This window comes from Glycine max, chromosome 20 (assembly GCF_000004515.6).
Source record: "Glycine max cultivar Williams 82 chromosome 20, Glycine_max_v4.0, whole genome shotgun sequence".
Taxonomy (NCBI): Eukaryota; Viridiplantae; Streptophyta; class Magnoliopsida; order Fabales; family Fabaceae; genus Glycine; species Glycine max.
Window position 1 is genome coordinate 23,572,424 of NC_038256.2, and position 26,473 is coordinate 23,598,896.

The following is a 26,473-nucleotide window of genomic DNA, read 5'->3' on the forward strand; positions in this document are numbered from 1 at the left end:
CTTTTCCTCCTTTGCCACTTCTATATTCATTTGCAAAGTGTCCCCACTTGTCCAATTGTATCAGTGAATCTTCTTCTTATCAAACTTCCTCTTATTTGCAAAATTAATAAACTAAAATAAAACCATTTAAAAAACATAAAGTATCTAAATAAAATTATTGAAAAACATAAAATAGCAAAATGAAAACATTTAAAAGTGACTATATTTCAATTAACATGTCCAAAAGAAAACAGGGACAAACATAATTTCCAGAAGTAGAGGCGTGGAGTTGAGTGTAATTATTCCAAAACCTTGTTTCACTTACTAGCTAAGAAGCAAAAGGAGAGCACCGCCTCGCACTGCGCATGCAGAGAAAAACCTAAAGTGGCGGAAGATGACGGAGGTGGCGAGATCAGTGGTGCACGACGTTTTGGGGCAAAGAGTGGTCGACGTGGACCAGCCAATCGTCGATTATATCGTCAACGTCCTCGCCGACGATGACTTCGATTTCGGCCTCGACGGCGAAGGCGCCTTCGATGCCCTCGGCGAGCTCCTCGTCGCCGCCGACTGCGTCGACGATTTCTCCCACTGCCGCTCCGTGAGTCCCTCGTTCATTTCCTTCAATCAATCCCTCATTCGTTTTCTTCATTCACGAAACCCTTTCTCAGTTAAATTTGAAACGCAGGTATGCAGCACGCTGTGCGACAAGTTCGGGAAGCACGGTTTGGTGAAGGAGAAGCCCGCTGTGCGAAGCCTTGCGGCGCCGTTTCGAATGAACGAGGGAATGGACGACGTCCAAGCTCCCAAGAAGAAGCCCGAGCCCGTCGACGGCCCTCTTCTATCCGAACGCGATCGCTTAAAGCTCGAGCGGCGAAAACGCAAGGATGAACGCCAGCGAGAGGTGCTTCTTTTATTCTTCTTGTGATCTTTGATTTCATTTGTATGCATTGTTAGATTAAGCTATTTTTCAATGTCAACTGTCCAGAAGATTTATTGTATAAGTCAACAAACATACTATACATGTACCTGGCTAGTTGTAATTGGAGGATGAGTGTAAAAACACTTTATTATTATTTGAGTTTATATGACTATAGAAGGACATGAACAGGCACAATACCAAATACACTTGGCGGAGATGGAGGCAGCACGAGCGGGGATGCCGGTGGTGTGTGTGAGGCATGATAGCAGTGGGGGACCAAACGTGAAGGACATTCATATGGAGAATTTCAACATCTCTGTTGGTGGTCGTGATCTCATTGTGGATGGTTGTGTGACACTTTCATTTGGAAGGCATTATGGTTTGGTAGGAAGGAATGGGACGGGGAAAACCACTTTCCTTAGGCACATGGCTATGCATGCCATTGATGGTGTTCCAAGGAATTGCCAGATACTGCATGTGGAGCAAGAGGTGACAGGTGATGCTACGACTGCTTTGCAGTGTGTCCTCAATGCTGACATTGAGAGGACTCAGCTTCTCGATGAAGAAACTCAGTTAGTTGCCCAACAGGTGAGAAATTGAATGTGTGTTGCTTTGCTTGTTATTTGTATGTGCTCTTGAAACTGGGACAACTGAGGATGTTGTGGTTGTTTGACAGAGGGAATTGGAGGACAAAAACGAAAAAGGTGATTTGAATGGAGTGGTCGGTAGGGATGACATTTCAAAAAGGCTTGAGGAAATATATAAGAGGCTTGAACTCATTGATGCTGATTCTGCCGAGGCACGAGCAGCATCAATACTAGCGGTGAGTTCATTGTTGATTCATACCATAATTTGTTAGTCACTTGTTGGAAGGTCTTATTCTCTTATTAGCCACTTGGATCTTGTTGAATTATAGGTTTGTAGCTTATTCTTATGCTAATATGTCTTTCACTTTGCCTTATTTATTGGGTAATTGATTTTCCAAAAGGAGAACATGTGATGGTAAGTGTTGGGAAAACTCAACACTCAACAAAATTACCCACATGTCCAAGGGATCTTTGATGGAACACATTGTAGAATTTTTATTTCTTGGCTCTATATATAGAGCTAAATAACAATACAAAAATTCAAATATTATCATATCCTAATCTTTTAAAAAAAGAAACAAATCCCTAAAATAGTTTAAAACAAATTAATAAAATATTTAAATCTAGATAAAATCCTAAAGATTTGAAACATAACAAATTCCTAAAAGAATCTCCTTGAATTTTCATCAACTCCATTTATTTTGAAATTTGAATTGTTCTCCAACTGTAAGGAATACAAAATCAGTACGCAAACATGTTTTTAGATGAGGGTCTCAAACATGCTAGTAGATGAATTTCTGTCTCTGTTACTTTAACATCAAGCACTCCTTGTGATTGGTTACTTTTACTTTCATTAAAATTTGTTGTAAGTATTTTCTTATGACACAGAAACACTCTTTCCAAAATCATGATCTTACTGATCAAGGGCATTTTCAGGGTTTGAGTTTCACTCCTGAGATGCAGAAAAAGGCAACAAAAACATTTTCTGGAGGATGGCGGATGCGAATAGCTCTTGCTCGTGCATTGTTTATAGAGCCTGATATATTGCTTCTTGATGAGCCTACGGTTACTCATCATTCCAAGTTTCTTTCATGATTCATGGATGCCTTGGTTTATAGAATTTATGAATTTTGTTTTATTGCAGAATCATCTTGATCTTCATGCTGTCTTATGGCTTGAATCTTACTTGGTTAAATGGCCAAAAACATTTATTGTTGTTTCTCATGCTAGAGAATTTTTAAACACGGTAACATATCGGCTTATCTTAATTTGATTTGGTGTTTTGTTGGTTAAATGCTTTCTCTAAATGTGTTCCCAGCATATCTTTTTAACTTGTTAACTGCATGCCCAGGTGGTTACTGATATAATTCACTTGCAAAACCAAAAGCTGACTACTTATAAAGGGAATTATGATACTTTTGAGAAGACTCGAGAAGAACAAGTTAAAAACCAGCAAAAAGCATTAGAGGCAAACGAACGTGCTAGATCTCATATGCAGGTATTATTTTCAACTGTTATAGTTATTCTTCTTTGTGTGGATAGTTTATTTTGTTTCTTCCTACTTAATCCTTATGCATTGTACTATATTACTAAGACAGTGTAGTCTCATCCAGTGATTGGAACTTACGATCTAGGACTGGTAACTGTAAATAATAATACTATAACAAACTTGTGGTTTTGTGATATCCTTACTTTTTGGATATCCGCTACCCTCTAAGTGATTTCCAACCTCAAGATTATTACATAAGGACTTGGGAAAGGGTGAACACAATGGTACTTGGGATGGGATAATCACATAGATAGTTTTAATTCTATTTATTTGCATATATAGATATGCATATTTTGTTTATTGCTGAGCCTAAAAAAACTGAGTCAATCAAAATCAAAACCAACAAAATAAACAAATCCATTATCCATCTTGCTTTTATAATAAACATTGTGTTTAGAACTTTGCTTGTTACTTTGGTTTTCTCAAGTTATTGTGATGTGATGCTAGAAGCTTAGGATCTGCTGCTTGGTTATACTAGTTTACTGGGTTGTTAATTTCAAGCCTCAATTTTTGAACCTATACAACAAGAACTACACCTTATGCCACTAAGTGGGGTAAACTTGTCAAACTATATTCTATTATATTTATAAATCAGGTACTCAGGCCAATTCATTTTAGAAGTTAGATCTTGGGTGGTAAACAAATGAGGAAGTATATAAGTTACTACATTCATGGTATGATGTGTGGACATTGGCTTTCTCAATGTGCTTTCTAATATTAGTTTGGTGGTGTTTGCACAGATATAGTATTTGTATCTGATGCTGATACTGTTAGGATATAAGGAGAAGGGGAGTTTAGAATATTAGGTAGTTAGTTAGTTAGTTAGAGAAGTTTATTAGATATAAATAGGGAAGGATAGTGGGATGGAGGGGGATAAGTTGTCATTTGTAAATGAGCATTAGCTCTTTGTGAAGGGGAAACCCTTGGAGGAGAGACTTCTCTCCTATTCCTTGTTCTTTTCATCCTATTCAATAAAATCTTTCTTTTCTTTCCTGTTTCTATTCTTGGTTCCTAACAGATACACTCTCATACTAATATAACAGTTTTTGATAGAGTCGCAATCACAGTGGTAGGGGTGGAGTGGCCTTTGGCATCCACAGATCTGGAATTGCGGAGTATTTTGATGTTGTGGGTGTTGTGGTCAGGTTTGTGGCCCAAAACACAGGCTTGTTTGGCACAATAGTGTCGCTACAGAAAAATGGGCTGATTTCCCTTTTTGCCTTCAAAACTGCGTTGTTTTGAGGGGTTTAAAGGCTATAATGGACTTCCCCCCTTTCAGACTGCTTAAAAAAGCCAAGCACCCCTTTTTTCCACCTTTTTCTTCTCCCCTTCCTTGTTCTTCAACAACAACCCCTCCTTTTCTAGTCTCTGTTCTGCGACTCATCTCCAGCAGAGCCACCCATCTCCGGCCGGCCCTGGTGGCTTTTCTGGCTAGATCCATCTCTTTTCTTCTCTGTATTCTGTGATTCTGCTCTGCTACCTCCTTTCCTATCACTATGTGCTACTATCTAGGACTGATAGCTGTGTAAATCATAATACTATAACAAACTAGTAGTTTTGTGATATCCTTAATTTTTGGATATCTGCTACCCTCTAAGTGCTTTCCAACCTCAAGATTATTACATAAGGACTTGGGAAAGGGTGGACATAATGGTGCTTAGGATGGGATAATCACATATAGATAATTTTAGTTTTATTTATTTGCATATATAGATATGCATATTTTATTTATTGCTGAGCCCAAAAAAACTGAGTCAATCAAAATCTAAACCAGCAAAATAAAAAAATCCATTATCCATTTACTGAGAAAAAGGACAGTGAGGGATTTGAGCCCTCAAAAGTTATTTGTTTTGAACTATACCGGTTTTCAAGACCAGGGTCCAGGGCTATCGACCACTCAGCCATCTCACTCAAAGCTAATTTGTATTTATCTATATTACAGTTAATAGAACATGATGTATTTGTTGTGCCCTTTATTCTTTTAAAAAAACTATTGTTTGTCTACAAATTGTATTGCATACTTGTATCAAATGTTGTGAAAATTGAGATCTTACACGGGATCGGAAGGGGATGAAAAATCATAACACAGATCATAAGATCTTACAAACGGAAAATGTACATGTAATAAAAAAGACATAGATAAGGAAATATTTTGTAATTCATGAACATTGTACTAAATTTGTTCAAATTGGTTTGGGTCATAAAAATATGGGTTTCGGTTTCACAACCCGACCCATGACTTGCAACTAAAGATCGGCACGGATCAACATGCGATATTTCACGCTAATAATTAAGATTCAAAATGATCCTAAATGTGTTCTGATTTTCTATTTGATTAGCACGGGAAGTGCTTTTAAAATCAAAAGATTGTGCAATTGTCCGATATTCCCAATGTTGTTAATGGAGGATGGCGGAAAGCCAAAAATCTGCTATAAAAATATGGCGGATGGCGTAGTGGAAAATGGCGGACAAAAAAAAATATAAAGTACATATATATAATTATAAATAACCAAGTACCAACACCAAATAAACTCATTCAAATTGAAAAAAAACAATGGATTGCATTCAAATAAACTAAAAAAGTTAAAAAGTTTCATGAGTTCATACAAAAGTTAAACTAAAACGTGGTGTCAAACTGAAAATAAAAATAAAAATGGGTGTAAAAAATAAAAGAGTGTCAAAGAGAAAAACGAAAAAAAAGCTGCAGACATAAAAAACGGGTGTCTAACAGCAAAACAAAACAAAAAAAAAACAAAAAAAAAACGGACCTCTGCTGGCCGTCGACGTTCGCCGTTCGTGCGGGTGCGGACTGCGGGGTCGTGTGCGTCGCCTTTGTGAGGTCATGCCGGTGCGGTGTCGTGCGGCTGCCGTTCGTTGCTGCTGGGTGCGGTGTTGTCGCTGCTGGTCGTGCTGCTGTGTTCTGTGCTGTGCCTTGTCGGTTCTCCTCGCTGCGCTTTTGCATTACAATATCGGGTAGGGTTGGGTCGGGTCAGCCCAATGCCTACTGGGCAAAAAACAAAAAAAACCCGCTATTCCGCCTTTTCTGCTATACCGCCATGACCGCCATGGCTATGGCGGCCGCCATAAGCAACCCGCCACGCCACTTCTATTCGGTGGCGTTTTTTCAAATTTCCGCCGCGCAATTCCGCCATTGTGCCGCCATGACCGCCATTTGATAACACTGGATATTCCACGCATTTTTTACAACAATGCTTGTATCTATACTTCCCATGCTGCATTGGAAGAACAAAATTTTGATATTAGACTTGATAATACTAAAAAAATCTGATTAAAGCTGAATTTTGTGTCTAGAGACTCTAGACGGTCCTTGTATGGTCCTTTTATATATTAGTTTTTGTATTAATTACAATGATTCAATCCCAATTATATTATAATTATATAAATATATACAATCCTAAATTAGTTCCCAAGATTGTTCATTAGGTCCACATAAGGTCGTTTTATATATTACTGAAAATTGAGCAAGTTGGTCACTAGAGTTCACAACTGCTGTTGTGATCTCTCTAGACTGAATTTTCTCCCAAATCCCAATCAATGCAGCAGTCAACTTCAATATACTTAGTTAAAGTATGACAAACAAGATTTGAAGATAAATGTAGTGCAGCTTGATTGTCCCACTAGTTTCATTGGCTATGATTCACAAGTGTTCTACTGGTGCTCCATTAATTTATCAAAGAATTTTGAACAATAACATCCCACAGAAAATCACTGAGGTCAAGGAATTGGGTCCTGATAGCTGGGGTTTCTAGATCAGATGTAAAGTTGAGGTCACCAGATTCCAAAAGGTTGCTTGGAGGCAGAAACTTGTAACGAAGAGTCACAACAGGAATGCTCAGTCTTACTGGTATTCAAGTGCAGTGAGGAATTGCTGCTGAGCAATAGGTGCAGTGGTAAGGGTTTTGTTGGAAAAGATAGGTTAAAACTAGGGCTGATCATAAAACGGAAGCCCAATCAGAACCTGCTGTACCTGGTTTTAGTGAAAGTAATTGATTGAATCCTAATTATACAGATATATCATATATGATCCTAAATTAGTTCTTAAGATTGCTCCTAATTGATTCTGGATGTGCTTGGATAAACTTGTGTTTTTTTAGAGTTTTTCAGATGCTACACTTTCTAGCTTCTATGAAAAGTAATTAACTGATTTTTTTCTTTAGTTTTCTTTTTATCAAACCATAGCTGTTACTAGATGTGATAGTATTGATTACATTGATTGAATCCTAATTAGATAGATATATGATCCTAAATTAGTTATTAAGATTGCTCCTAATTGATTCTGAGTGTGCTTGGATAAACTTATGGTGTTTTTTTAGAAGTTTTATTTAGATGCTACTCTTTCTAGCTTCTACGAAAAGTAATTAACTGACTTTTTATCGAAAAACTTATCCAATTATCACAATTTTTTAGACATTTTTAATCAAAAAACATTTTTTTAATTTAAAGCTTAAAAAACAGGTACGCTATGTATGTAACTAACATTCTAACATCGTTTTCCATTTATGATTCTTTCAAAAGATTGCTGTTTGCAATTTGCAGAACTTGTGCCTCTGTAGCATTTTAATCAAGATTCTATTTGACATATGACTTTTGATGTTTTGCTTTTCTATCAGACCTTCATTGACAAGTTCCGTTATAATGCGAAGAGGGCATCACTTGTTCAATCTAGAATCAAGGTACTTGTTGTTATTGTCAGATTACCTTCCTATAAATCAAATGCCCAAAACATCATGTGAATGTTGTGTGTGTATATGTGTATTATTTAGTCGCTCCCTGGTTTGGTTGTTTTTTTAGTTTCGGTTTAAATCATTAAATTTGATATTTCCGTATCTAAACTTTTTTTTTTCCCTGAAAAAATATTGCAGGCTTTGGATCGAATGGGCCATGTGGATGAAATTGTTAATGATCCTGAGTATGAACTGCTATTCTTTTATTGTTCATCATACCAAAATGTGTTTCTCTGTTTAGCTTTGTTTAAGTTTTTAACTATATATATTTTTCTGGTGGGATATAGCTACAAATTTGACTTCCCCACTCCAGAAGATAGACCTGGTGCACCGATAATAAGTTTCAGGTAGAACAGAAGTCCCTTCTTTCAGCTCTGTGGACTACATTAATTTATACAAACCAATGAATACCAAAATATAAAGTTTGTCACATACAGCATTTAGGCCTTATCTGTGACCTAAATTGAAAATTTTCAATCATGTGTGCAGTGATGCATCATTTGGTTATCCTGGGGGGCCCATTCTTTTTAAGAATTTGAACTTTGGGATTGATCTCGACAGTCGAATTGCAAGTAAGAATATGCTTATCTTATCCTAGTCCCAGGAATGATTTTTCTCTCATGCCTTTTGATCTCAACTGTCGTATTAAGCATCGTATAGTATTCATTTTTATGATTGGTCAGCTTGAGTCATGACTAAATGCAGTGTACATGTCATTCCTGGGTTGCATCTTCTGGTAATTTAGTACTATATAAACCTTTTTGTGGGGGAGAATGTTGTTAAAATAATGACATGACTCTGCCATATTGTTTATGTGTTGAAGGTTATTTCCTCAATGTTTGCAGTGGTTGGACCCAATGGTATTGGCAAGTCAACTATACTTAAGTTAATTGCTGGGGATCTTCAGCCCAGTTCTGGGACTGTCTTCCGTTCTGCTAAGGTAAACATTGATAAAGTCGTCCTATAACTACGTTAATAAAAGTTACTTCTGTTTGCCTCACCTCCATGACATGCTTTAATTATACTTTACTTTCTGCTTCTTACATGACTTGTCAATTATTCTTTTATATGTGTTGTCTATATTTTTTTGATCCATGATAGTGTTGACAGCTGAAGTCCCAGTATTTTCTGGTTTCAGCTAATCAGATTTAAATTTTGAAACCAGTTTATGTATGATTTGAAAATGGTAATGTATTTTACTAGCTACTTCATGACACTTAGGAACTAGAAATGATCGGAATGGCAGCATGTCGGTCCTTAATAATGTCTTTTCATACTTTAATATTATTTTGGATCATTAATTACACATCTTTACTATCTACAGGTTCGTATAGCAGTGTTCAGTCAGCACCATGTTGATGGACTGGACTTATCCTCAAACCCTCTTCTGTATATGATGCGCTGCTATCCTGTGAGTTCCTTGTATTCAGTGATAATTAACTGTTTTCTGAATGTTATGAGAGTTAATCTTAAATTAAATGCTTGACTATCGGAGTACCCATCCTTCTAATCACTGACTTCTTATATGGGAAGAATCAAGGATTTAAATTTTGGTTGTGGTTACATTGTGGGTCAATGTGGTCTGCAATTGTGTATTAATGCATCTGTGGCAGCTACCACAACTGATATGTTCGGCATGCTGTGATGGAGATTGAAGAATGAGATTTTGAAACCTTGGAACAAATTCAAGGATGAGCAGTATAGTAGTTTCAATTCAATTGTGTACATATGAAATTATAATTGGGACACGGTGTTTTTTAAAACTTGTGGATCAGGTCTATATGGGATGCTAGGCTGTAAACACGGTGTTTTTTAAAACTTGTTTAGTACCTGTGCTTGCAATTATGTTATTTAAATTTTCCTATTCGTTATTTTTTTGCAGGGAGTTCCAGAACAGAAGCTTCGAGCTCACTTAGGTTCTTTTGGTGTAACCGGAAATCTTGCACTGCAGCCAATGTATACTTTGTCAGGTATTGTCTTCAAAGTCACCATAATTCATAAACAATTCGTTAATGATTTTTAAGAACAGCGATAATAATTGGGACACTCGGTGGGTGTTGAGTTGCAATGGATATATATTTCTGTTATGAATTATATTTTTTTACTTCTCTAAATTCTTTACTAGGTGGTCAGAAAAGCAGGGTTGCCTTTGCAAAGATAACTTTCAAGAAGCCACACATAATATTGCTTGATGAACCATCCAATCATCTGGTACGCTGCTATGTCTCTCCATTGTTTGTTGCTTCTTGGTGGGCTAGTGGACCAATAGCAACTAGTTTACTGTCTTATTTGTTGCAGTGAAAGTACACATGTCTATTGAGTCTTTGATTTTGTTTTTCGTCATGGTTGTGCTTATTTTCTCTTTTAATATGGTACATGATCAACTTATGTGAGGAGGAAATAGCTGAAGGTCCTATGGGTTTTTCTGGATCATCTCAATTAGGCTTCTAACTTGACCTGTCATTTTAAGGAGATAAACTCATTGCCCTGTCCGAAGCAACCTACATTCTGCATTGAATCTCACATTTTAGTAACTCTGTCTTTATCTCCTAAAATGGCATAGCCATGTAAAAGCTATAGTAATAAGATTGAAATCCTAAACAGGAATATTCCTGGGCATTTTTATCTGTTAATTTCCTTTCTGGGGCCCCAATTAAACTATTGACACTAGCGTGTATTGTGACTTAAGATTCCAAAATTGAGCGAGAACGAAATATGTTGTAGGATTTGGATGCTGTTGAGGCGCTTATTCAAGGTCTTGTGCTGTTCCAAGGAGGCATTCTCATGGTATGTTATTCTTTCAATGTTATTTCATTTGAGTGCTCCTAAACTAAAACAATATTTTATTTATCTGAATTGATTGATGTTTATGTTTATGCTTTGGCAGGTGAGTCACGATGAGCATCTCATCTCTGGAAGCGTGGAGGAACTATGGGTTGTATCCGACGGAAGAGTGGCACCATTCCATGGCACATTCCAAGATTATAAGAAGATACTCCAATCATCTTAGAAAAGTTACATTTTGTGGATGTATACTGGAAGACACCTGGATCACATTTTTCTGCTCTTCCTCCTCTCAGCTGTCATACATGGGAATATACAATTTTGCAATTTATCCAAACCTATGTACAAGTGACACCATTTCAAGGCAATTTTATGAACACAAGAGGTTAAATTAACTACTCCATTAAATGATTTTGTTAAATTATTTTATAATAACTTATATAATTATAAAATGTATAATTTATAGTTTTACTGTTTCAATAAGTTTTTACATAGTTTAAAGAGAAAAATGATTATGTACGGGTAATGTACAAAGTTTTACAGTCATTTAGTTATATGTTCAATGTATAAGCATTAAACTCTAGTTTACAACTTTAATTATATCTTTATAGTTAGAAAATTTTTCTAATTATATTCTTAGTTATAAATTGTTTTATTTACTTTATTTTTCCAAAAATATTTATCTTTCAATTCCTAAACTTCTGTCTGGATTTTACTTGTTAGCAAGAGTTTAGAGCCATTTAGATGTGTAGTCAGAAATCATGGTACTTAAAGAAATATTTAAATGTAATTTTTGTTTTTTTATTTTACTTAATTTGTAATTTTGATCTTCCTATTTTAAAATTAAGACATTTGATCCTTTCATTATAAAAAATTTATAATTTAGATCTTTTTATTTCAAAATACAAATATTTGGTTGTCATATTTTGAAAGAGTTTGTTGTCATGTATCAATAGTGGAAAATAATTTTATACTGTTATCCAATTATAAGAAAATTGTTTAAATTACTTTAAGATAATTATTTTAAAATTTAATAAACTTATTATCATACGTAGTAAGTTTATTATATATGATGAATTATGATAAGATGTTTGTATAAAAAAATTTACACAATTAATGTAAAATTCTTTCTCTCTTTAAAAATTATGTAATTTTAGTTTTCATATTTTAGAAAAGCCCAAACTTTGGTTTAATATTTGATTTTGCTTGTTTTATTTCTTTTATTTCTTACTTTATAATTAATTAAATTATTTTTTATGGTATCATAAATGAATATGTTAGGCTTAAGGTTTAATTTGATGAAAAGAAAAAAACACATATGTTAAATATAGACAAAATTGAAATTTTTATCAAAACCGTAAATTTTTAAAAATAACAGGATTAAATATTTATATTTAAAGATAAAACAATTAAAATCACAATTTTTTTAAATAAAAAAACCAAATATCTTATTTTGCCCTTTTTATTCCATTATTTTATTACTATTTGTTTCGATATTTTTATTCCGCTAAAATACTAATTTTCGCTTTGAGAAATGCTAAAGAGAGGCCGACGCATTTCCATCGACCCAATTAAAGCATGCCAGCTGGCAACCACATTTTATATAGATTAGTGGAAATATAGACCCTATATGCATATGTGTCTGCAATTTTATATTCGTTATTGTGTTTCTTTATATTATTTATTTTTATTTTTTTTCTGAGAATTTTTAAAATCATAATTTATATTTTTAAAAAATAAATGATTTTAAAGTTACTTTTTTATGGTCGATTTTAAAATTATAAAAAACATTTTTAAAAATATGTGACATTTCCAGAGGGTTTTTTCTCTGCTTTTAGTTTTCTAAAATTTATTAGTTTTTTTAAAACAAGTAAAAACAATTTTAAAAAAATTCTACTTTAATTTTTTGAAATTTATTTAAAATTTATCATAATTTTAAAAAGAATTCAATACTTTAAATTTACTTTTTCTTTTAAGAATATTTTTCATTTAATCAAAATGGTGAGTTACTCACTTTCACAATTATCCGTATGCAGTTTAAAACTTGAAAATTGGATCAGATGAAGAGGTATTTTTTTTATCCTAATTCAGTTTTAAAATTAAAATCATAATTTTCTCTTTTTAAATAAAAATTAAAAAATTCATTCTTAAAAGTTGAAGAAAGAGAATAAAGTTGAAGTAGATATCATGCTTAATCCAATTATAATAAAATTAAATAAAAATACTTTAAAAACCGTGTACTCACACCGAATAAAATGTTTTTTAAAAATAAATAACAAAAATATAAGCAAAAGACTCGCAAAGACGCATCTATATTAAAAAACCAAATACTTATGTTAAACATGTATGATTGCATTTGTATCAACACAATAAAGTAACGTTAGAAACCAAAAAGTTCATTAGATAAAAATAGAAATTGATAAAAAAAAATAACAAATATAACAATACTATGTTCTACCATTTAAGTTTTATGAGAGTGAAGATGGATAAAAAAATGAGAGTTGTGGGAGATGAAGTGTAAGAGTTGTTATGAATGAAAAATTATATATAACTTATGAAAGAAAGAAAAAATAGTTAAATTAAAAAAAAAAAAGTCATGTTTCATCTGGCGGAAGGTGATGTGCAGTTATGTGAGAGGAAAGATAGTGTTTTTATTTATCTATTGTTGGGATAATGGTAATTAGTTCTGCTTTAGTTAATAATATATCAAGAGTATGTTGAACTAAAATCTGGAGAAGATTAAAATAATATACAAATTAATAATAGTAATAGGAAACGAGAATATTTAAACTCATGCACTCAATGCGTGATGGGTGTTAGAACCTAAAAAAAAAGTGATAAAAATAACAAAGATGAGAAAAAGAAACAAAAATAATACACAAATTAATAATAGTAATAGGAAGAGAGAATATTTAGTAGTATATTTTGTAACAAAAAAAAATGCTCATTAGCAGGGATGGATCTAAAAATTGATCAAAGGGAGCTGAGTTATTTTTTTTTCCTTTTTTATAATTATTTATCAGAAATATTTAATGTCACAAATTTTTATAATTAATTCGAATTTCGGAACATATTTGATTTTAAAATTCTAAAATAATTTCAAATTGTTTTAATTAAAAAATTAAAGTATTTAAATTGGAAATAATTATATTAAAAAAAATTACATGCGAGAATTGATTTCTCATTGGAGTGGTTAAATAAAGAGGTTAGTAATGAGAAGTTTCACAAAAATTAGAATAAGTTCATTATTCTTAAAAGATCAGTTACTTATTGCATCAAATTCATTTTTTACTTTACATTCTTTTTGTGTCTTTTTATCATTAACTAAAAACATTGATTTACTTATGAAAATAATTATATACAAACATAACGTCTTTTGTAAAAAGAAAAATCAAAAAGAAATTAGCAGTTATAGATGTTATAGGTATACACCACTAGCTGACTTACTAGGCGTAGGAATAGCTATTAGAATCAGGAATGCTAGAATAATAAGATTGTTAGGTTGTTAAAAAGAATAATATTATTATCGTTTTATTAGGATAATTGTTTTTTGTCTTTATCCTTTCTATTAATATTGTTGGAAGTTTGTCCCACAACATTTGGTATTATATATAAGAATTGCCTTTCATGTAAAGGGTAGAAATAAAAATTCAAAAATTTCCTTTTCTTTTTACTTTCTAGAGGTTTGTCTTGCTCCTTGAATTCCAAGGCTTAACATTGGTGCTTTCATTGATCTATGGTTGAAGCAACTCGCTCCAAGTTCAACATGGATCGACTTGAAGATGTCATTGTGAAACTCTCTTCATCCCATCTTTCCATGTCCACCAAAATTGACGATCTAATTCATCATATGACCCAATTAGAAACAAACCAACACAACCAACACTCACCGGCTTTGTCCGCCGCTACTCCTCATACTTCCCCATCATCTGATGCCCAACATCGTTTGAAGCTAGAAGTTCCTCACTTCGACGGCTCTGATCCGACTAGGTGGATCTTCAAGATCACCTAGTTCTTTGAATATCATTCCACCCCGGACCATGAACTTCTCACCATTACCTCTTTCTACATGGATGAGCCAGCCTTAGCCTAGTTCCACTGGATGTCCAAGAATGCTCAATTGACTTCTTGGTCTGCCCTGCTTCACGCCCTCGAAGCCCGGTTTGCCCCATCAACTTACAAGGACCCTACGGGACTCCTATTCAAACTCACTCAACGAGCCTCTGTTAATGAGCACTTATCGGAGTTCGAGTCCCTCGCAAATCGGATTATCGGCCTTCCTGCACCGTTTCTGCTAAGTTGTTTTGTCTCAGGGCTCAGCCCGAAGATCCACTGTGAGGTGCAAGCCTTGCAACTGCTATCATTGATCCAAGCAGCTTTTCTGGCTTGCTTACAGGAAGAAAAATTTCTCGTTGCACGTCATCCTGGCCGTTACATACCTCATTAGCTCACAACAAGACCACTAGGCCCACATCCTCCACCACTTGTTTCTCCGACACCCCTGCTTCCCAACCCCACCAAACACCCTTCCCCTTCCATTCCCTTCAAACGCCTTTCAGCTAATGAACTTGCTATGCGGCGAGAAAAAGAAGTATGTTTCAATTGTAATGAGAAATTCACACGTGGCCATAAGTGTTCTTCCAGATTGTTCTTGTTAGTCGCGGATGAGAATGAAGAGTCTCTAGAAACCTCCCTCGTGACCCTAAACCTTGTTCCACTTGAACCAATTGAAAACCTATCCTCGACCCAAATTAGCCTTCATGTATTGTCGGGCCATATTGCACCCGAGACCCTGAGAGTAGTGGGCCTAATTTCGAATCAGGGAGTGAGTATCTTAATAGATGGGGATAACACCCACAATTTCATTCAGCACCATGTGGTTTTAGCTTTGGGCCTCCAAACAAAAACCATACACCCTTTGCACGTACCAGTTGAAAATGGTGACGAACTGGAATGTCACCAGCTCTGTAATGATGTTGTGGTGCAGATACAGGGTCATTCCTTCCCTGTTGATTTTCATTTTCTTTCCCTGTGTGGCGCTAATGTGGTACTTGGTGTGCAGCGGCTAAAATCCTTAGGCCCTATTCTCACTCATTATAACCCTAACCATGAAATTCATCCATGGCAGTAAGATGGTTGAGTTAAAAGGAGACCGAGAAAGTGGCATTGAGTTGATATCTCCTCCACAGATTCGCCCCATGATCCAATTGGAGACAACTAGCACTTTCTTTTGCATTCGCATAAAGCCCCCTTCTACCTAAACTTTGACCTCACCACAAAAAATGTCCACCATAAATTCATTAACCTAGAAATACTCCTCCCTGTTCCAACCTCTAACCACTCTACCACCATCTCGCCCAACCAACCATACCATTACCCTTATCCCCAACGCATCTACGGTTAATGTGAGACCATATTGCTACCCCTATTACCAGAAACAAGAAATAGAATCTCAAGTTGCTTCTATGTTGAAACACAACCTCATTCAACCTAGCACCAACCCCTTTTCTTCTCTGGTGTTGTTAGTGAAGAAGTGTGATGGATCTTGGCGGTTTTGTGTAGACTATCGCACCTTGAATGTCATCACAGTCAAAGATCACTTCCTAATTCCTATGGTGGACGAGTTACTTGATGAATTGGGTGGCACAAAATGGTCTTCGAAACTGGACCTTATGCAGGGATACCACCAAATTTTAATGAATGAAGACGACATCGGCAAAACCGCTTTCCGAACCCATCATGGTCACTACGAGTTTCGAGTGATGCCATTTGGGGTATACAACGCACCGTCATCCTTTCAGGCTATCATGAATAAACTTTGTCAACCTTATTTGCACAAATACATCATCATTTTTTTCGATGATATTTTAATTTACAGTCGAACCTTCTCTAATCATCCGTTGAATTTGGAAAGTGCATTTCGGGTCATCTGAAGCAGACCTTGCTTTCCAATCACTCAAAGATGTCGTAAGTAATGCCCCTGTTATGGTTTTACCAAATTTCGACACCCTTCTGTTGTTGAAACAGACGCTTCAGGCTCGAGAATGGGGGCAGTGTTATCTTAAATTCCACAAACTATTGAAAATGATCCGGTAGATCAAGTTGCTGATAAGGAACAACAAGTTCCTCAAGAAGATCACGAAGCATCATTAAGAAGATCTACTAGAGTCAAAAGGTCAACAATTACTGGTGATTATGTGGTGTATCTGCAAGAATGACTATAACATTGGAGTCACAAATGATCCTGAATCATTTTCATAAGCCATGAGTTCTAAGGAAACAAACTTGTGGCACAATGCTATGAAAAATGAAATGGTGATTCTATAGCATCTAACCAAGTCTGGGATCTCGCCGAGTTGCCTAATGGTGTAAAAGCCATTGGATGTAGATGTGTCTTTAAAACAAAGAAAGACTCACAAGGCAACATTGAGAGACATAAGGCAAGACTTGTTGCCAAAGGGTTCACTCAAAGAGATGGAATCGACTATACAAAGACATTTTCTCCTGCATCTAAGAAATATTCTTTTCAAGTAATTATGGCATTAGTAGCTCATTTTGAGTTACATCAGATGGATGTGAAAAAAACATTCCTTAATGATCATCTAGAGGAAGAGGTTTACATGAAATAACATGTAAGATTCTCCTATAGTGATAGTGAGCAATTAGTCTGCAAGCTTAATAAATCCATCTATGGATTGAAACAAGTCTCACGCTAATGGTATCTAAAATTTCATGAGGTCATCACTTCATTCGGTTTTGAAGAAAACATCATGGATCAATGTATATACCAAAAGGTCAGTGGGAGTAAGATTTGTTTTCTTGTGTTATACGTGGCTAATATTTTGCTTGCAACTAATGATAAGAATTTGCTATATGAGCTGAAACAATTTCTCTCGAAGAACTTTGATATGAAGGATATGGGAGAGACAACTTATGTCATTGGCATTAAGATCCATAGAGAAAAGTCTCGAGGCATTTTGGGTTTGTCTCAAGAGACTTATATTAATAAAGTTTTAGAAATATTTAACATGAAAGATTGTTCACCAAGTGTAGCTTCCATTATGAAGGGTGACAAACTCGATTTGAGTTAGTGCCCAAAAAATGATTTTGAGTGGGAACATTTGAAGAATATTTCATATGTTTCAGTTGTTGGAAGCTTTATGTATGCTCAGGTTTGTACCAAGCCTGACATGGCATATGTTGTTGGAGTTTGGGGAATATATTAAAGTAATCTAGGTATTGACCACTAGAAAGCTGCAAAGAAAGTGATGAGATATCTTAAAGGAACAAAAAATTACATGCTCATGTACAAACAAATTGATTGTCTGGAGGTGATTGGCTACCCATATTCAGATTATGTTGGTTGCGTTGATTCACGAAAATCAACATCTGTTATATTTTTATGCTAGCTGGTGGAGTTATATCTTGGAGAAGTGTCAAGCAGACCTTGACTGCTACTTTCACTATGGAGGCTGAGTTTGTTTCCTGTTTTGAGGCTACCTCGCATGGTGTATGGTTGAAGAGTTTTTTGTTTGGACTTAGAGTTGTGGCTATTTCTAGGTCATTGAAGTTGTACTGTGACAACTCTTCTACGATATTCATGGCTAAGAACAACAAAAGTGAAAGTAGAAGTAAACACATTGACACCAAGTACTTAGCCATAAGAGAACGTGTTAAAGAAAAAACAGTGGTCTTTGAACACATTAGCATCGAGTTGATGATTATTGATCCTTTGACTAAAGGCATGCCACCAAAGAATTTTAAGGATCACATAGTACAAATGGGACTTGGTTCCATAATGTGATTTCATTGTAGTACAATTGTTATTTTTGAAACTCTTATTTAGTTTGATGTTTTCTTATATGATTTTGTGTACATGTTCATTTATTTATTTTGAGAAATATCGTTAAGTTTAGATCTGGAATAAATATATGATTTATTCATAAAGTTGAGAGCTAGCATTTAGAGACTTGATATATTGTGGTACATGAAAGATAATACTCGCTATTAGAGGACCTATCACCATGATTCATATATTCTATTCCTTGTTACGACTAAGTTTGGGTTAAATGGACCAAGTGAGAGAGTGTTGGATTTTCTTGGTTTATCGGAACAAACTTGCTCTGTTATGAACAAATTTCTATTGCTATTTAATGGGAAGAACCATTTTCGACTATGATCCATTTTTTGTCCATATTCAACCCACGCTGAGCAACGTTCAACAACAACCCATGATCTTATCCCAAGATCTTAACCATACCCACGTTTTGATCCACAGAGGTTGAACTTTGTGATGGGTAGAGCTCTATAAATAGAACCGAGTGCTCTCAATTTTGATCACTAAGCCTATCTTCAGATAAAACACACAATCAAGTTTGAGCGAGTGAGGGCCTGAAAAGCTAAAACTGTGAAGACTGAAGAAGGTTGATAGCATGACTGAAGGTAGGTATCTCTAAGAATCATTTTTCTTCTCTGTTTTTGCTGTTTGATCTGAATGTGTTGCTTATGGTTGTTAACACCAAACCTCTATATTTATATTTTTACAATCTTTTCATCTTAGTTTGGACCCCTTGAAGGTCTAGCCACTCCAAGAAAGGAATAAAGTCACCAATGTTGAAAACTCCAGCCAACACCATTAACTCTACCACCATAGCCTTAAACTCATCTTCTCTAGGATCACACCCACCATTCCCATCCTTGAACACTCACCGTCCAATCACAATCTTAGCTAATGCGTCGGTGGTACATACATTCAGTAATTGTCCCAAGTTCACTGCTTTTGACTCTGAACTTGCGAAGTTACGTGTTAATCTTGCTACCTCTTCCTGCAAGGGTAGTTGAGTTAGGCTGATTTAATTAATGAGATTAATTCGAGAATGAAATATACATATGACGTAATGATATTCATATTATTTTTTGTTTTTTTTTTCTCTATCTCTCCTCCATTTTGGAGTGCACAATTAATATTTCCATTTCCATTTTCATATATATATATATATATATATATATATATATATATATATATATATATATATATATATATATATGACTCTGCGCTATATAATGGTCCTATTTAATTTATCGTAGGCAGAGCTATGCATTTTAGGAGGAGATTAAAAAAAGTTGAATTATATATGCAAAACTATTTTTCATATTTGCAGTATTGATGCAAAGTAACGTACGCAAAATAAAAATGATTATTCATGACACCCAAATCCAATCTATATATGGAAAAAAGAGATAGAAAAGAAAGAATCGCGCGTATATATAATTAGTGATATGCTATCTCAATAATAAGAAAGAAAGAACATGGTTCTGAATTCATGTAATGTAAATATATTTTGATTCACCTTAATTACATCATAGCTGTAATTTTGACTACATGAATTGTATTTTCCCGCAATTAAAGATTTGTGTACGTACATATACGTACCAATATTCATTATATATATATGTGTGTCAACTTATCATGTATATATATCTCAGGAGTTAAGTTGATGTTGATCCTCTAAAGTCTAATGGCTCAGCCTTGATGCTATATATCGAGAAATATTTTAATTTATTAGTATCCCAACCAATTCTCACAGCGACTTTGGCTGTGTTTGATATGAATGAGAAAAATAATATTTTAAAATGTTGCACTTAATTCCGTGAGATCAACACCTCTTATATTATATTTTAAATATATATATATATATATATATATATATATATATATATATATATATATATATATATATATATATATATATAAATTTATCTTCTCTAAATCAAACACTCCTTTTTAACATATGAAATTGACACACTCATTTGTTAAAATCTTTCAAGACTAATAAAAGGCTTCACCGGTCAATCAACTTATATTCCTTCTCTTATATTCCTTCTCTTATTATTTATAAGATTTAATTATTTAATTTATTAATATTAAAAAAAGTGGTTAATATAATTGATAATAAAAAAATTGTCTTAAATTTATAAATTTTCCAAAATCATCATGTTCATAATATATTCATTCCTCTTCTAATTATTTTTTAATATATTTTATTTTTTTTAATTAGGAGATTTTGTAGTATAAAAATAATTAATAAAAAGAATATTATAAATTGTTTCTTATAGAAGGAAACAAACATAATTTCATTTGAAAGTTTGATCTTATAAATAGGATGAATAGAAACTAAGAGATTATATGTGGCAAATATTACTCCTCTTTTTTCATAAGACATTATAATAAGTTTTTATAACACTTTGTTTTGTATGTTTCTTATTACTATGTTTATTATCTTTTCATAATAGACAAATGAAAAGGACTAGAGATAACAATTTTTTTAAACTCAATATATATATATATATATATATATATATATGTATATATATATATATATTAATTAGTTGAGAGTAAAAAATTTAATTCATTAAGATAACAAATATTTTTTTTACATACAGTTTTGCAGATTAATTAACACATTCGTTCCAACATATTCTTAATTATACCATAATTTTTTTTTTGTAAAATTCACTAAATATAAAATTGAAGTGGTCACTAATTAAGGGATAAAACTTATTAATCGAGTAAACCTCATAATTTTTATTTTTTTAAAAAAAAGTGTTAGAAACTACTATCATGGTCGTAACCCAATTTGTTATAGTGGTTTTTAAATATTCATCGAGTAAATATAGTGGATTTTAAATTTGTTAAAATTTTGGCTTATACAAGACAAGTGATTCTTTTTTGATATTGAAGTTAGAAAATAATTTTCCTTCCATATTTTCTAGGCTATTATTTTTCTTAAAAAATAAAATAAAAGAAATATGCATTCAACATGTTTTTCTTTCTCAGACTAAAACATTGTAAACATAATATAAATGTTATATTTGCAATTATTATTTAATAATTTCATACGAATTAAAGACATTTTTAGTTTAGCATTTGAACTTAAATAAGAGGTCGTTGTCGTCATTATTAATAATTAGGTTTTGTATTAAATTTAAACGAAGAAAAAAATTGAGCGGGTTAAGTATATATATGTAGGTAGGAACGTGTGCTGCCAATGAACAATTCTTGGTATTACTGGCTGTTAAGAGCGTTCGTGCCCATATGGACTTACTAGCCAAAGCAAATTAATGCAGTGTTAGGTAATAAACACCACCTCACCTTCACCTACTTGAAGGCTTAGCTGGTAACCCGTGAACTAAATTTTAAAATTATTCTTTTAATCTTTATATCTACCGTGCTAAGTTTCACCTTTTTTTTATTATTATTGATGTGAGTAATTATGTAAAAATATATTTTTTTTAATTTTAAATATTTCATTAATATCTTTTATTTTTTTATCACATCATAAATCAAATTATTTTTATATATTTTTTTAATTTTTATCTTATTCTAAGTGTTGGATAAATCAACGGGTGTTCATTAAACAATTTTTTTCATGTCTGGGATTTTCAAAAGGTAATATGGGTTCAATCTATGTTGAATATACTATTCGAGAAAGATAAATGATTTTAAATTTGATTAAATTTCAAATCAAGTAATTATTATTATTGTTAATAAAAATAATAATTATATATATGTTTTCATATCTTAAATGAGAATTTTCCATCCCAATGAATATCCAGACAGGCTAGATGTACGTAGAATTATTTTTAAACGTCAAACTCTTGGTTTTTATTTAGAATTTTAAAAACAAATATTTATTGTCATAAGAAAATATATCATTTTAAATTAACTTTTAGGATATTAATATCAAATGTAGACTGTTTTTATTATTTTAACAGTAGATATATAGATCGTGTACAGTGTGCTGATATTTAGAAAGTCTACTGTTTTAATTTGAAATACCCTTTGATAATTATGATTTCATTAAAAAAATTGATGCAACATTATTTTTGATTTAGTATATCATACTTAACATTCAATTGAGACAAAAGAAAGGTGAAATCTGTGGTCAACGATCTAGTAAGTGGTCTACCGGTGGACCATTAGTAGAGACCACCTAATAAATTAGTTAAATATTGAACGGAGTAGATTAAACACCTGTGAAATTTTAAATTTTAAGAATTTCAAATACTTCAATTAAAAATTTTTTATTTTCAAAATTTTGTGTTTGGATAAAAAAATTAAAATTATGAGGGTGAAAAAAAATAAATGAAAAAAAAAGAGAAGATATGATTGGTGTGCTAGTTATACGAGTTTCTCTACGCTCAGACCCGATCGATGTTCCACGAGCTCAGACGGTGTTTCTTGAAGAAGACGGTAAGAAGAGAATTTCAATTTCTCACATTTTAGAAGGAAATTGAAATTCCAGATTATTAGTTGTTTAAAATTCTGTTTTAAAATTCCAAAATTTTAAATTCTTCACAAAAAAATTCCAAATAATAAATTCTAGATTACAGAAATTTAAATTCTCTGATAAATTACTTTTCTCAGTTAAAATTCTCTATTCAAACACACTCTAAGTGTATTTTGCAAGTTAGTCCCTACATAAAAGCAGACGATGTAGTCATTTATGCATATATATATAGACATTTTGGGTCCCATGAAACCCTAATCTTGTGTTTAGATGAAGGATTTAAAAATTTCTAAGAAATTCAAATACACAACATTTTAATTGCCTTGATTTAAATTCCTTTCATTTTGTAAATATTTTGTTCGGGTGAAGTAATTCAATTTCTTGTATTTTAATTTCCTTGTTTGGATAAAGTAATTTAATTCAAATGAAATTCAAATCTATTTAGCTGATTTATGCGACTGAAAAAAAAAAGAAGTCAAATTCAATCTGCTTTGAATAACAAATAACAATATATTAAAGAATACTTACAGTGCAATATTCATTCCAAGTATTTTCATTCTCAACTATGATCATGTGCTTAGTGCCATCCCAATCAAACCCACTCTGGCCAAGGATGTCACTCACAATACCATACCACGATCTCTATAATTTGATACGATTTTTGAGATTATCTGATAGGACATTAACATTGAAGCTTGTAGACAACACTGCGGCTGCAGTATTCAATGCTAAGCTTTCCCACCCTCTACCACCCTTGTTGTCCAAATTCCTTTGATTTCTCAGTACATCAGTCAATACACGTTCCATCTCCAAATTCCATGTAAAATAACTTCTTGTTTCCTCATTATTTTTTCCTAAAACTTTTCTTTTGCTCGTCATTTTTTCATTAGATGACTCCATTGAAGTTAATGTCACTTATTTAACTTGCAGATAACAAATATTAGATACAACCTACTTTATTCATTTGATTAGTCTGCACAATCATATAAAATATTTCAAGCAAAGTTTTTATGCAATAGCAAAGTACATAAAAGTCTATCTTCAATAGCAAAGTACAATAGTAACAAAGCATACAAAGTTTGTCTACAATAGCAAATTACATTTAAAAAAGAACTATCCCTAAGCAAAGTTTATTCTAACTTGATAGTTAGCAAACATATTCATAGCTAATGTGTCTCGAAATCTTGTCCATTCCTCAATAGCTTGAATAGTTGTGATATCATCTATGACATTATTTTGAACTCCTTCCCTTGATTGATGGACTAACTCTTCATCAACAACAGATAAGGATTCTAAGTCTTGAACTTCTAAAAGTTGATCAGTTTGTTGTTCGTCTCTTATGAAATTGTGTAACACAAAATAAGCATTGATAATTCTTATTTGTGTCTTTATATCAAAAAATGAAGGAGTTCTTAATATACTCCATCTTTTTTTCAAGATTCCAAATGATATTTCTATTGCATTTCAGGCACTTGCATGACGAAGATTAAATAACTCCTTGTAACTTTGAGGGGTGTTTCCAATTCACTCATTGAGATGATATCTAGTCCCTCAATATGGTGCTAAAAAACCCAAACCATTGGTATATCCCGCATCCACAGGAAAGTACTTACCTACAATGTTTAAAATAAATATCATAGGCTTAAACTAGACAAAAAAAATAAAGAAAAAAAATTATTTCCAAGAAATATCACCAGTTGGAATTTCAAGTTTGTTTTGACGGCGTAATGCATCTTGTAATACTCGAGAATCTCCTGCAGACCCTTCCCACCCAGGTAACACATAAATAAAACCTTAAATCTGGACCACAAGTAGCTAACACATTTGTAGAGACATCACCCTTTCTATTACAATATCTAGGTCTCTCATTAGGAGAAACTGTAACCGGACTATGAGTCCCATCAAGTGCTCCAATAAATCTCTACAACACAAGATAATTTTTTTAGATTCTAAGAAAATTTTATAATTAACTAATCTCTCCTAACAATTGATAAACTTACCTCAAACCATCTCCACTTGTTTGCTTCCGAACCTTCTAAAGTACAAGGTTGAAAGTTCAAATAGTTTTTGCTGACTTTCATTATCACTCTCAAGACATCATTGAATCGCCTACTTATGGTTTCTTTAGATCTACAATAACTAAATTGCACTACCCTGTACTTTAGGTTGTGGGCAAGGATATGTAAAAACATTGCTATTGCTTCAGTTGTTGGAACATTTCTTGTTCTTACTAATCCTTCCTTTTCTTGTAGAATTCTACAAAGGTTAAAAAATGCACTTTTACTAAGCCTTAATTGTTCAATGCAATCTTTCTCTATCCCTCTATAAAGATGATTAAGGAAGCTGTGACGTTCTAGTTCCCAATTACGGGTTGGTTCCTTAACAAAATAACTATTATGATACCATGTCACTACACTAATGACCATATGAACAACACAAGCAACATATAATAAGATTATATTCTTATACTCTTCTCTTTTATGTTTTCTTAAAGTAATTGTAGTGTCAACTATGCTAGGATCCATTTCTTCTCAATCCAAACTGCATGATAATGATATTAGATAATTTGTTCAAATAATGTTTTGAGATTTAAAACAAATATCTTACAAAATACGCATCCAATACCAGCATTGCATATGAATAAGTATGTCACATACTTTTGGAGACTAGACACAATTACAAAAGAAACTTCATAACAAATAAGAATAACTACTACATAAAATTAATGAATAATTTGGATTATGAACATTTTTCAAAAATTAAATTGATACATGATTTACCTTTATATGAACTAACTATGTAAATAAATAAAAACAAGGGAAAATGCCTTTATTCTCATGATTTTCTTTTCAGTTGTGAGAATACATTGTTGTCATGAAAAGAAAAAAAAAACTACTCCTTGTGTCATGCATGATTGCAGTTTGGCAGAACAAGTGTGGAGAAACTTAATTAGAAACAATTGAATAACCATTTTTTTATTTATTTAAAGTTTTAAACATTCATCATTGGCTTTGCCAAAATATTTACGTCAAAAGCAAAGGGGGTGCATGACTGAAGAATCACTTTTGGGCTTACTTTGGATGGGCTTGGAAAGATAAAAATGAGTAGGTTTTCAACTCCAAAGACACAAACCCAAGTTTTTGTTAATGCTTGCTTATCTTGTTATCCTATCAAGCTCTCACCATAGAAATAAAATAGATTTAACCATATCATCAGATAATTGAACAAGCTTGACTAACAAAATTGTAAAATAAATACTAACTAAACTACAATACATATAATCATTGGCAATTGATCACCAACAATTTTATTTTATCTACAACTTTAGTTAGAAGCCAGTGGACAATTACAGTGAAAAACTAAAACTAAAACAAAAGAGAGAGAGAGAGATAGAGAGTGAAAGTACTACTAGTTTTGAGATACTATTATTATAGTGCCTAACCGTATGAAACTATGCATGAGTTTCTCCACATTTGTACTTTCTGCAAAAAAAAACTCAAAGAGTAATTTAGATTCATTGGCATTCATGATGAGGCACTTCTGATTTTGGAACTAATGTCTTATTGCCTTATTGATCCTATGATTTCACTCTTAAAATAGAGTTTTCTACAGCCCAAAAA

General features: G+C 33.0%; 1 protein-coding gene across 1 annotated transcript; it reads left to right on the forward strand.

The window, feature by feature from the left end:
• Positions 1–221: 221 nt before the first annotated feature.
• Positions 222–10,958, forward strand: LOC100790412 (ABC transporter F family member 3). Its single transcript, XM_003555634.5, has 17 exons — positions 222–577; positions 665–880; positions 1,088–1,486; positions 1,575–1,721; positions 2,422–2,550; positions 2,630–2,731; positions 2,837–2,983; positions 7,666–7,728; positions 7,918–7,964; positions 8,067–8,126; positions 8,269–8,351; positions 8,625–8,719; positions 9,104–9,190; positions 9,662–9,749; positions 9,905–9,990; positions 10,504–10,566; positions 10,667–10,958. Exons 1-17 carry the CDS (start codon positions 374–376, stop codon positions 10,787–10,789), a joined length of 2,139 nt encoding a protein of 712 aa, XP_003555682.1. The 5' UTR covers positions 222–373; the 3' UTR covers positions 10,790–10,958.
• Positions 10,959–26,473: the final 15,515 nt, after the last annotated feature.